The sequence below is a fragment of the Mugil cephalus genome, chromosome 2 (genome assembly GCF_022458985.1).
Source record: "Mugil cephalus isolate CIBA_MC_2020 chromosome 2, CIBA_Mcephalus_1.1, whole genome shotgun sequence".
NCBI lineage: Eukaryota > Metazoa > Chordata > Actinopteri > Mugiliformes > Mugilidae > Mugil > Mugil cephalus.
In genome coordinates, this window is record NC_061771.1 from 24638849 (window position 1) to 24652512 (window position 13664).

General features: G+C 39.7%; 1 protein-coding gene across 1 annotated transcript in view; it reads right to left on the reverse strand.

Annotated features, from left to right (window-relative positions):
- Positions 1-12553, reverse strand: part of LOC125004284 (endonuclease V-like) — a 67228-nt gene extending 54675 nt beyond the window's left edge. The window contains exons 1-5 of the mRNA XM_047578783.1: positions 12434-12553; positions 10918-11089; positions 7283-7417; positions 5235-5274; positions 3325-3437 (exon numbers count right to left, since the gene is read on the reverse strand). Of these exons, the coding sequence (XP_047434739.1) occupies positions 3325-3437; positions 5235-5274; positions 7283-7417; positions 10918-11089; positions 12434-12477 (504 nt within the window). The 5' untranslated portion in view covers positions 12478-12553. The remainder of the gene's footprint in view (positions 1-3324; positions 3438-5234; positions 5275-7282; positions 7418-10917; positions 11090-12433) is intronic.
- Positions 12554-13664: the final 1111 nt, after the last annotated feature.

Genomic DNA, 13664 nt, shown 5'->3' on the forward strand with positions numbered 1-13664 from the left:
CCTTAAAGGATTGTGCCATTTTCTCAACTTTTGTGTGACTTCTAATTGCTTTTGTGTTTTTTTCTGAGTTGGATTCATCCTTAACTGTCACAAGGCATCTGTAGCCTCACATCATCTAAACAGAGTCACCCAGAGACTGCTTACCTGTATCTGTGCTGTACTGAACATCCACATAACTTATGAAAGTGTTATATTTGAAGTCACACACAGTGTTACAGAGGCTTCCAGAGATAAATTTCTGCAGCCTTCTCAAGCTGCGCGTTTGGGTTCGGGATCCTGAAGTCTGCATTTTGCGGATTACTCTGCAGCTAAAGTGCTCAAACTGTTGTGACGGGTCCCCACAGAGGAACAATGACATCAACGTGGGTGGGAAAGGAGGTCTAAAATTTCAGACTGGTCCGAAGCTAATGCAGCACGAGAGAGTGTCATGGCAGCGCTGGTGATCAGACACAGATCGTATCACGTGTGACTGCGTCCCTGACCTGTGTAAACACATATCAGATTCCTCCCTGCAGCTGAGACGGGATGATATTTTCTGTCGCCAAAACCACTAACGCTAACTGAGGGAGATGGATGCGCTCCCACAGAGAACTGAATTAGCAAGTTATACTGCGATACCGAAACGGACAATGTCTCGCCTGCTAATTCAGTTAGCGGCGAATCACGCTGTTTGCTAGCGCGCTCTGGTTCTCGCACAATTATTGTCAACTCGTACCAAAAATAGCCTTGAAGGATTCTCAAACATTTACAATTTAATGAAATCTGTGTGGAGAGACACGTTGGAACATCTTCTTCTTCTACTAAATCTATTCAGTTTTCCTTAATGTTGGGGTGAATCAACTACTTGTACTGTAATATTCTGGACATTTTTACTTTTAATGCAGGAAATAATACAGGTGCAAGTAATTTTATTCATGATAGTTCAGCTCCATTTAGTGTCCTTGTAAACCTCTAGATGTCCCATTAGGACCTTGCATTAACATCCGACCCGAGCAATCTATCCAGTTTTATATCCGGCATTTAAATGCGTCTCCGCACGCGTCCCCAACCAGCACCTGTAATCAGGTCTCAAATGCATCATTTAGGTGGAGTAGAATATTTTAACAGCTACTGTATCAGACAGACCTCTACCTCCGGCTGTATCAGAACCATGAACAGCTGTTGGTTATGCGTGTGTCATGACTTGAGGAAACGTATTTTGGAACAAGCTTTGAAGTCTCTTTTACTCACTGAAAGCACACGTGTTAAGTTATTTATTTATTTATTTATCTCTGCTCTGATATTAGTTGTTTCAGAGACCTGTTCATATTGTAAATTGAACCCTGGATGTGTCCATGCGCATCACAATTTCACAGTTGTATCTGCTGGTTATATCTCTGGGGGCCACATACAGCCCAGTTTGCTCTTAACTGGGCCGGACCAGTAACATAACATCACAATAACCTACAAGTAATGACAGCTCCAGATTTTTCCATTTGTTTAAGTGCCAATAAGAACAAGCAAATTATAAGAATGTTTACATTTATTAAACAGTCCTTCAAAAAAATTTAATTTCTCGAGAGAAACAAGTGTAATTTGGGCTCATTGCTGCCTGTTGTTTAGACCTGGGTCTCACTGTTGTGTTCTGTCCACTTCTCTCACTGAAAGTGAGGAAACTTAGGAATAGCAGTTATTTTCATTGAAAAATTGCAGTGTCCTATGTCATTTTCGTACTTCATGCCACGTGCCAGATCCTCTGCTGGCTGTATGTTTGACATCTGTGCCATAGACTCTAAATAAAGGTGGAAATAGGACTGCTCCTCAAAAGTGAAGCCAAAGCAAGAAGAGCTCCCCCTGGTGTCTGGCTGCAGTATAGGTCATAAGCTCCGCCTCCTCCATGTTAGTGGATGGGACTTGGGCCAAATTAAAACATGACAGTACGCGTAAAATAATTTTTTTTCAAGGATAACTTCTCTCATTTTAATATAGTAATATAATATTGACGCGTACTCAAGTGTTAGTTAGCTATTTCTCGCTACAGAAACAGGATGTGACGTCAGGACGGTGACAGTTTGAAAAAAAAAAAATTAGTGTATAATCGAGCATTTCTTTTTAACTGGTGGAGGTAGAGTATAGCGCAGTATTAATTAAATGAAAACACTCTCGGACCGTACTACAGCGCAGACTCTGGCTCAAAAAGAAAAAAAAAAAAAACACAGTTTGGCCAATACAAGGAAGTGGGGAAGCGTTGTCCATATTTATATACAGTCTATGCTTTACATCTGTCCTTCTAACTGGTCACCTGTGACTGGATCGCCCAGGATGGATGTGAATGCAAAGTCATAGTTACACTTCACCACTGCTTCTATGAGTACGTTCAAGGAATGGATTTTGAAGCAGTTCTGGCTTCATCCTGATCACTCATATAAACATGTAAACATGTGTAAATGCATCTACACACATTTGTTAATTATATACATTAAAAGAATATCATTGGAAAATGCCTCAAAGTGGCACCAACAAGAAGAAAGTTGTGAAAACATATCCAACTAGTTTTCAGCCAGTTCATCAAGTATCTTTTTCACTTTAAGGTGTTAATTCCACAACATGTCACCTGTGAGGCTCCAGACTGAAACAAAGTGGGCATTTGCACGTTAATGAAATCCAGATTGTGTTGTCCCACAGGTATAGGCCACATTGACCATTTGGTATTTGCTCCAGCTTGATTGGTATTCAAACTGTCACATTAGCATTAGCTACACACAGTGGACCTTGGCTCAGAGACAAATCAAAATGCACGGTCGCGCATTCACTGTCCACACCTGTCCTTCGCTTTGTCCCTTTGTTTTTTTAGACGCAGCGAGCAATAAACACCAGAAAATTCATTACACCTTGAAGAATAATTCATCTACTGACGCTTGTCAAGGTTGGCAGCTATTTTCTATGAGAGCTGTGCAGTATATATAAAGCAGAAGAAATACCACTAAACCCGGAGCAGCTTTTCATTATGTTTTCTACATCGATGTGTTCTGTGAGCCAAACCACAGAGTGACAAGGCTTTGCAGCGCAGGAAGGGAAACAGATGCGTCCAAAACTCATCAGGAACAGACAGATTCTCAGTCATTTATAACTCGATTTGCAAAATCAATTGAGCTGAGGACGTGCAGGACGTAAATCACTAGCGAATGCACGCGTTTCGTTGTTGAGGACCATAAAGCTCAGTGACTGCAACGATTAAATCTGTGACTCATCAAGTAACAACATTCATTTGTACATTCGGCTCAATGAAATGTCACTTTGGGTTAAGTGAAAAAGATGAATCCATTAAAGAGGTGACAGTCTCACTTGTGATTGGTGCTCGTCGCTCTTGCACACGCCCTGCACCTGGAGCAGGTTCTTGGCCACGCCCACACAAGGAAGCCCCGACTGCACTCCCAGATGACACGCCAGGCCGAACTCTGCAACCATCCAAACATTGGATTTTAAATTAGCTTTTAAGATATCGTTTCTGTGTGTTTTATACTGTTCTTCTGAGTTTTTTATATGTTCTATACGGTTCTTCTGTGTTTTTTACATGTTCTGTACTTTTCTTCTGTGTTTTTTATATGTTCTATACTGTTCTTCTGTGTTTTTTACATGTTCTGTACTGTTCTTCTGTGTTTTTTATATGTTCTGTACTGTTCTTCTGTGTTTTTTATATGTTCTATACTGTTCTTCTGTGTTTTTACATGTTCTGTACTGTTCTTCTGTGTTTTTTATATGTTCTATACTGTTCCTCTGTTTTTTTTTATATGTTCTGTACTGTTCTTCTGTGTTTTTTTATATGTTCTATACTGTTCTTCTGTGTTTTTTTACATGTTCTGTGCTGTTCTTCTGTGTTTTTTTATATGTTCTGTCCCGTTCTTCTGTGTTTTTTATATGTTCTATACTGTTCTTCTGTGTTTTTTACATGTTCTGTACTTTTCTTCTGTGTTTTTTACATGTTCTGTACTGTTCTTCTGTGTTTTTTATATGTTCTATACTGTTCTTCTGTGTTTTTACATGTTCTGTACTGTTCTTCTGTGTTTTTTATATGTTCTGTACTGTTCCTCTATGTTTTTTTTATATGCTCTGTACTGTTCTTCTGTGTTTTTTTTATATGTTCTATACTGTTCTTCTGTGTTTTTTTACATGTTCTGTGCTGTTCTTCTGTGTTTTTTTATATGTTCTGTCCCGTTCTTCTGTGTTTTTTATATGTTCTATACTGTTCTTCTGTGTTTTTTACATGTTCTGTACTATTCTTCTGTGTTTTTTACATGTTATATGCTGTTCTTCTGTGTTTTTTTATACTGTCTCTGCTGTTTTTCTACTATGATTTTTGTAAATGTAAAGTGTCTTTGAGTACCTTTTAAAAGCGCTCTATAAATAAAATGTATTATTATTATTGAGGATTTCCGTTTGTCGGAGCAGAGGGTTGACAAGAACGACTGAGGTACACTAGGGCAGACTTGATATCATGCAGGGTACCTCCAAATTTATGCAGTTGGTGCGTTGATAGCTTTGTTGTTCTCCCAGTGAACTCAATCAGAGCTTTCAATCAGTTTTAGAACGGAGGTGGAAATTTCTTTGATGATCTGTTCAACAGGAAAACCTGATCTCCTAACAACCATGTAAACACTTGACCTTCTGTCTGTCGTTGGAATAAATCAATTCTTTCTGAGCATGTGGGCTAAACATCAGTTTTCCGGAGGGACAGAAATGTGGAGGTAGAAAAACAAACAGTTGCTGAAACAAGTGAAGCGTGAATCCATGTGGATGTCAACGCGTGGAAACATCTTAATCATCTTCTATTGAAACAGTTCAGTGTTTCGAATAAAGCTCTGCTCCATCCGTGGTGGATGTTTTGGAGCATATATCCGATCAGATCATTTTATTTAATGTCCATGTAAACAGTTGACCTCTAATGATTCAATCAGGTTGAAGAAACGTAAACATAACCACAATGAAAAATGTTAAGGCGCTTTATTTTTCGCATGACAAGCACGACTATAGACACAACTAGTGTAGTCTCATTCAGCAGCGATACATTTTACCCTTTACCCTTCACGCGTTGTTGAACGTTTCTTTAAATTTACTAAACAGACTTGTCTAATATCAGTGGATTTACTGTTAAATATGAAATTTTATGGCACATAAGGTGGAAACATTCATCTTCTTCCACTAAATCCAGCCAGTGAGGTCGACTTTGTTGAGCAAGAAACATTTTATCAACTCACCTCTGTAGTGGAAGAGACCATTTCCATCCACAAACACCACCTGTTGAGAGGGAAAACAACACAAACGCATTCACCCGTTTATCTGTGGTCTGTGATCCCAAGTGTTTTACACAAAGTCAGATGTGCCAGCGAGAGACAGCAAAGGGTCTTCAGCAGCTGAAATTATTAAGGGCTCTGATCCTCCGACTGATATTCAAACGCTCGGGTGAGTTCTTGAAGCCAGAGGTGACTCCAGACATAGTTCTGTCATGAATCATAAATATCAAAAAAAAGGAAAAGAAAAAAAAAAACTCACTTCAAAGGCTGGAGATAAAGGGAGCAGAGACTACATCTGTCCGGAGCTAAATGTCAGCCGAAGTAAATCTAAGTGTGTGTTTGAGTGTGTGTCTGTACACCTGCGCACATTGAAGACAGAGCGGGAGGAAGAGAGGGGGAGGCGGGGGAAGCGGGGGAGGCGGGGGAGGCGGTGGAGGCATGTGAGCTGCTGCGTCAAACAGAAGTGAGTGGGTGAGGACGAATTAGAGGAGACACTTTGGGAAACGGCAAGTGAGGAAAAAACAGAGGAGCTCTGTCACAGAAGCTGCAGTTCATTTAACGTGCACCTTGTTTGTACTTGTACTTAGTGAAGCTCAGTAATGTCAGAATGTTTGTGATCTGGACTAAAACTGGTGGATTTACACATGGACAAAAACAAGCTCCTCGCTCCAGTGGATACAGGAAATGTCAATAATAAGTAGAGGGCATTTAACTGAACTGAAAAGATGCAATAATCAGCCTTAACATTATGACCACTTTAGAATTTCTGAAAAGCTTCCCGACGCGTCGAGGTTTGGACGCAGCTGGATCTTTGAAGGTGTGCTGTGGTATCTGACACCAAGACTTAGGATTAGGGTTGGCAGCAGATCCGTTCAGTCAGTCCATGAACGGGTGGAATTGGTCTGCAACAGTGTTTTGGTAGGTGACCCTTTCAAGGTTTCCGAGCAGAACATCGTCCCAAACGTCACACTGCCTCTGTTGGCTTGACTGCTTCTCACCCTGTTGTCATATGTTCCCCAGCTGAGGAACTAACACCTGTAGGAGCTTTAATCACCCTGACTGGTCTTCAGCTACACAGCCCCGTACAAACTAATCTGTAATCCACGGTTGTTAACCCCTTTTTTATCAATTTAACTTTTTTTTTCAAAGTTTGTCTGTTGGATCTGAACCATAGACTGTATATAAATATGTACGACACGTCCTCCCCCCCCCCCCCCCCCCCCCCCCCCATTGGTCAAACTCATTCTATTTAGCTTATGACCTATACAAGAATTACTTAAGAACCAAAGACGACCACGAAACTATAAGACAAGTTTATAACTATAAGACTATGAATTCAGTACTGATATTGAAATTAGTAGAGTTATTATTATGGTGACTGAAGGTAGTCGACCAATGTATAATATTACTGGTGCTATTATAATATATTTGTATAATTATAGTGTCATTAATATATTATGATATTATGTGTATATATACTCTGTGAGTGTGTGTGTGTTTGTATCAATTATAATTGTGTTGTTATTAGAAGTGTAGTTATGTGAGAAATATATAAATGTATGTACTGGTTGTTCCTTACATGATATCATTTATGTTATATTTTATGTCCTGTGTGGACCTTGGGAAGATTAGGCCGTTAATGGGGATCCTTCCAATAAACAATAAACAACCTATACTGCTGCGAGTCACCAGGGGGAGCTCTATTTCTTTTGCCTTCAGTTTTGAGGAGCTGTTCTATATATAGTATATACTGTCTATACCCCTGTGCCCTTGTCCTGTCTCTGGTCCAACTCTCTTCCCTCCTTAGATCACTTCTGACAGATATTGACCATTACATACCAGAAAAGAGCTGCAGTGAACCAATCATCAGGACATCACAATCACAATGGTCCATCTCTCAAATCCTTCCACTTGTCCGTTTGCCGTGCTTCTGACATATTAACTTTAAGGACATATTGTGGTCACAGTGTTATGGCTGTTGTAGTGTATTTTGTATATTTCCAGAGGAATACCTGTGGCATAAGTGTGGGCTGGTTCTTCTTCAGCCGCTCCAACGCCTCCAGGAGGAAAGGAGTTTCTCTGAAGGCCAGGAAACCAGCTATGTAGGGAGCCGTCAGCGTCACCATCTTACTGTCCTCGTACAGCACCTGGCGGGAGAGGACGTAAACTCTACTACAGAATAATTCAGGACCGTGATTCACCCTGGAAACCAGAGCAAATTCACTGCACTGGGTCTGGACACATCCTGTACATCTGTCTGCCGACTGTGACGCTGCCGGGGGTTCAGGTACTTTGGTCAAACGTATTTATGTAAAGGTGAGTCCATAGACACGCACAAGCTGCACAGAATAATCACCAACATCCTCCATCTGCTACAAAATGAAACATCTGTTCCTGCCGATTAAAGCCTGCGATCATATTCTGAATTTGTTTTGTCTAAAAGACCCGCTGCATTAAGAGGCGGATGCCGCAGCTCTGCTGCATGAAGCTGAGGAAACACATTATATTTTGTAGTATAGACACCTCTTCATGTTGCACCACAACAACCTCCACTGATTAAGACCATGCGGGGATAAAGTGCAGGCTGAACGTCATCAAGGCTACCCTGCAAATGTCACCAGTCAGTTTAGACGCTAAATGAGAAGAGGAGGGTAAAGTTCTCCTCCTGCTGTGAACAAAATGAGAGCTGGTTACATTTTTGATGCGTCCCCAAAGACTTTCCTATAAAGACTGTTTTCCTCAATACATATTTAATGAGTGTAAAGTTCAGGTGTATACAGTGTAGATCAAACTTGAGCTATCTTACCTATTTTAGGCCGCACCATCACAGGTAAAGATACAGTGCTGTTTAAAAATATTAGGGCCTCTCTATAGTTTTTTCTAAAGTCTGCAACAGCTCGTCCTGGGTGTCACTGGGCAAGAGACGGGGTGCGCTCTGGACAGCAGGGGTGGAACAAAATATCGATAGGGTAATATATCGCTTCTTCTTAAGATACAATATCGATTCTAAAAGAAGAAGTCATGTTTTGGGGCGATCTTGAATGACTTACGCACCTCCACCACCACTTTTTCTGTAGAAATACAATAAATTGGAAATGTATATATACAATGTGTATTTTAAGCTGTACTTTAATTTCCTCAGTGAACTATGTAGAACATAGGTCTTCAACCGGGGGTCCGCGACTCCAAGGGGGAACTGCAGGGAGGTTTTTCATAATTAATTTTTTAAGTTTTCCCCACAAAATGTGAATTTGTTTATAAGCATATTAACATGAATTCAATTTATTTTAGTGAAGCGATAAATGGAGGTTCACTCATTCGGCGATACAGGACCATTTCACACAGACACACTAGCCAAGACCTGTCAATCTGAGCCTCCTGTACACAGTAAGACCCGCCCTTATCGCTACTGCTCTAATCATGAGGCTGCATGTTTCACGCCGAATCTGTCAGCTTCCCCCCAATTGGCCGAGAGCCTATTTAGTCCCCAGGTGAAATCCAGATGCACGCTGCAGAAGCGAAGCTAACAGAGTCAAAATGTTTTGGTGATTCACTGTCCCTGCTACATTTAGCTATGTTTAAAGGTAAATGTTGTCACTGAGTTGTAGGACAGAGCGCTTCCGGAGGTCATTCATGCCCACAGCCACCAGAATACACAGCAGGCTAACTGTTAGCAGGCTAATGGTTAATGGCTTGATGTTACACATGTGCATCTGCATAAAAGACACTTTAAAGATACTTTATAGACACTTTATTTAACACTGAGACACTCTGGATTTTGATCCGGACTAAGACACTTTAAAATGTACATATATCTCATGTCTGTGATTGTAGATTGGACTGTATATTTCCAGAAAATTTCTTGTAACTTACTACCTCACTCTTACACTACTTTTAAGATTTTTTTTATTTTTTATCTTATGCTGTTTTTCTCCTTGACTTGTACTCTTATGTCTATGTCTGGTCACATTTATGTTCTCCGTTATCTCTGTTGACTCTTGGACAAAACAATTTCCCTGCGGGGATCAATAAAGTGATCCTGAATCTTGAATCTTGAGTGTTTATGGCAGCTGCACGGCCACCCTGCTGTCGCACATGTTTGAAATTTGAACGTGTATTATTTGAATAGTTTAATATTTAATGCAAAATGGTAATAATATTGTATGTTGATAAATAGCACTAGACCGAATCTAATTAATTCCTCCATCAGTTTGGGGGTCCTTGGCCTGAAAAACTTTGAAGACTGCTGATAGAAGAATACATCACTATCATAATATTGTATTAGTGTATCGTATCGTGACTCAAGTATCGTGATACATATCGTATCGTTAAGTCCTTGCCAATAACCAGCCCTATTGGACAGGTAACCAATCTACCACAGGGCTAACACAAAGAGACACACACACTAATGGCCGATTTAGAATCACTGATTAACCAATCAATGACGTCTTTGGACTGTGGGAAGAAGCCACATGGAGAACATGCAAAATCCACACAGAAGGACCCCTGGTCGGAGTCGGGTTTCTACCAACAAATTATGAACATTTACTTGTGAACATTGACCCCAGTCCTGCACTTAATATCAGCTTCATGAAGGGTTATGGTATTCATCTTCAAGTTAGATAATTGAGAGCTGTTGGTTCAACTGTGTTTTTGTTTTGGATGCCGTGGTTTGTTGCACAAGGTCAGGTTTTAGAAAAACCAGTAAGCGAATGAGCCAAGACCTTTATAGTGAGGTTAAAAACATAGAAAAGTTTTCAGCTGAGCACAGAGATTTTATGTCTTTGTCCACTTTTAGGTGTGCTACCTTCAGGTCATATGTCAGTGTCATAAACAGCAGTGATACAAAACTGCTGCTTGTCATGTGGCAAAGTGTTCTCATCTAGAAGTGGATGAAGCTCGCGTGTCAGTGAAAACCCAATAAAAGCACAAAACATTCATCTTTTTTTTTTCTATGACTCAGCAGCGCGAGTGCTCATCGTGCTTTCATAATTATTTTACCTCACATGTGGCCTCAGGCGGCAGCGTCAGAGTAAACTGAGAGCAAACAGGGAACTTAATCACATTATTGGACGACATTTCTGGGCAGCACTTCATTAGCCTCAGTGGGTCCGTGTATAACCAGCGTACGGTGACAAATGCCATTAATTATAATGGGTTATGTAATGGGAAGCAGCAGGAACATCGACAAGAGTCGGTATCTAAAAAAAAACTCAACCTTGAACGGTCCACCTCTAATATCTTTGTAAAGTCTGATATTTACATTGCAGAGGTGTAGTCACGACCCATAAATCATTAAAAACTGCTTTAGAGTTTGGATCTCATATCCTGACACAAATCTTGAACCACTCTTTGATATTTTGCAGGATATTTTGTTGCAGGACTATTCAACTGTTTGCAGAGGTGTTTTATTTTGCAGATGCAGGCCCTTAAAATATCTGGCTGCTATTAAATGAGATAGTAAGTTAACAGAAACATATGCATAAGAAGCTTTTGAGTCGTGTCAGCACTGGGGAGTTGAATTTGTTTTAAACGAAATACTGCTGCTGTAATTCCTCATTGTCACCACTAGATGTCGACAAAGCTCACAGATTGATTTATTTCTTTGTTTTGTCTAAGACTGGTGTGAGCGCTGGGGACAGCTCACCTCCAGGTCAGGGTAGCTGAGGACGACGAGCTGGGCGCAAGCGTTGACATCATCCCCTTTGATAAAGGAGAGGTCCACCCCACCGACTCTCTCCAGGCCTGAGAAGTCCGGGCTCTTCTGCCAGTCCTCGGTGTCATCCTCCACCACTTGCTGCCTGAGGAGGGCCTGCTCACTGCATCGGCACACAAGGAGATAAACACACATGAAAAACTTTAAATGAGTCCTGATATGGCAGAAGATTTTTTTTTCCATCAAAGAGGATAAAGTCATGTCTCAGTAAAAGAGGTTTGGGGTTGGTTGTAATGCCCCAAGGAGGATCTGAAATTCCTTTAATATTTTAATTTATCCCACAGTGGGGAAACACATCATTTTACACATTTGTATTTAAATTATTTACCATGAGATAGAAACTGCAGCAGGAAGAATAATTAAAACTGTTTACAAAATAAGGCTGCGCTTCAGCATGAAAATCTTCTTCTCAAGTCAAGGACTCACATTCCACTTGTTTATTTAGCTCCGAGGAAGACTGTGCCTAAACATATTAGCATGAATCTTATTGTCCTTGATTGAGGGAAGTTTGAGAAAAGCAACCATTTTGCATTTCCTTGAATCTACTTTTTGTTAATTCTAAGAACTTGCACAGGGTTTGATTGGTCAAAAGAAATCTTAGTATGTAGCTAATAACAAAATGCTTTAACATTACTTATTCTTATAAGGAATGATGTGTGTTTTCACTTAAGGGCTGGAGCTACCAATTATTGTATTCCTTGCCGGAAAAATACTGCCAAATAGTGATTTTCTAAAGCTAAAACTAGTATTCAGTGTAAAATCAGATACGATTAAAAGCAGCAAATCTCCCACTTAATTTCCCCAAGTGGACTGAAAGATTAATTCTGCTGCCTGAAGAACTGAGACCTTTAACTAGTGTAACTAGTGATACACAATGAAAAAAAGTTGAAGCTTATAAATCATCACTCCTCTCTTGTATCCTGACTTCCCACTGGTCTCTAGCTGCAACTAATTCAATAATTTTAACTACTGATTAATCTGAAGTAACCAGTAGCCCAGAAGTCAGAGCTAATATGTTCAGTGACAGCAAATTCTCTCAATGGAGAAGCTAATGGCAAAATGAAATCATTTATATGTTTGTTTGTTTTTGTTGTTTTTTTTTTCAGATTTTCAGGCATTGACTTTATTTATATAATGTTTCATCAATGGTGGTGGTTGTGTGTTTATACGATGTGGGTCTATATAGGACCTTCTACATTTTTACAACAAATTAAAGTTTTAACTGCTTTCTAATCCTAAAAGGATTATTCTCTACACTGAAAGTAATGTGGTTTTCCCCCGACGAATTTCCATCTACGAACATTAAATTGAGCCAAATTGATAACATTGATTAACCAAGAATATCTGAGTATTATTGTGTGAGAGACAACGGAGAATACTTTAAGTTTCAACCTTTCAGGGGAAGGTTACACTATTCGGTGTAATGTGTGATGTTCAAAGGTCTGACCTTTCCCATTGTTTGACCAGATCTTGTGGAGGAGGAGCGGACATCTCTTTAGAGACTTGATTCAATCCTCAGGTGGATCATTTGGCAGAATCAGCGTGAGCGGCAACCATTACTTCCGTGTACACCGACGTCACTGTTGGGGCGGAGTCACCGCATCACATCCTGGTAAACGCTGCCATCTAGCGGTCAGTCAGGGAACTACAACACATGTCCGTCATCCTTGTCGTGGTTATCATGGTGGTAATATCAAAAACGAGATCGACTGGACTCTTTTTGAAGATCTTTCACCCAAGTGGCTTCACATTTGACGACCTGATGCTCACCTGCAACTGAAACTGTCCAAAGACAAAAAAAAAAGGTGAACAGATGTTAAAACTGTGCTGTAAATACGTTGCGAAATTCCCAACGTCTCCCTGTGAGGACACAACTCTGATTGCTGTGTTGCTCCTTGGTGCTGCTGCTATATATTCTCCTAACTACATGTATGCATATATTTTTTCTACCTGCTGTTTTGCATTGTCTGCATCCTTGCCAAAGGTAGATATGTGAATATATACATATATTTATATTTGTAAGCACTCATTTTCCATATTTCCTACTCGAACACCACCTTGTTTGTTTGAAATATAACTTTTTTTATATTCTTATATTTTATTCTTTAGTCTGCACATATGTGCACTGTCTGCAATGCTGAATGTCTCTGCTGCTGTCAATAACGAGAATTTGCCCATTGTGGGATGAAAAAAAGGCATATCTTATTTTTATACAAAATTATAACTGCATATGTCATATATATATATATATGCACTTTTCATATTGTTTATGCATGCTTTCAATATATTGTACCTCAATTTATTTTATTTTTGACTCTTTTCTGACTGTAATTCCTCCTGTTCCCATGGGATAAATAAAGTATCCATCTATCTATTGGGGTTTGTCTGAATGACTGTATTCAGTCTCCATTTAATTTCGGTAGTTTTTTCACTTAAACTTGAGGCTGTCTACAAATATCGTTTGTACACTTACAATATGTTTACCCTTACATAGCTTTTTCCCCCTCTCTTTACCTTATTCTGCTTCATATCCAACTTATATTTTTGCCCTTCTGCTGTAACAACAAAAATTTCCAGCAGGAATCAATAGTCTTCTCTCTTATCTTCACTAGATGGCAGATTAGATCTCAGTGCAAATAATATATAATAATAAATAATAATCATAGCCTTATACATGT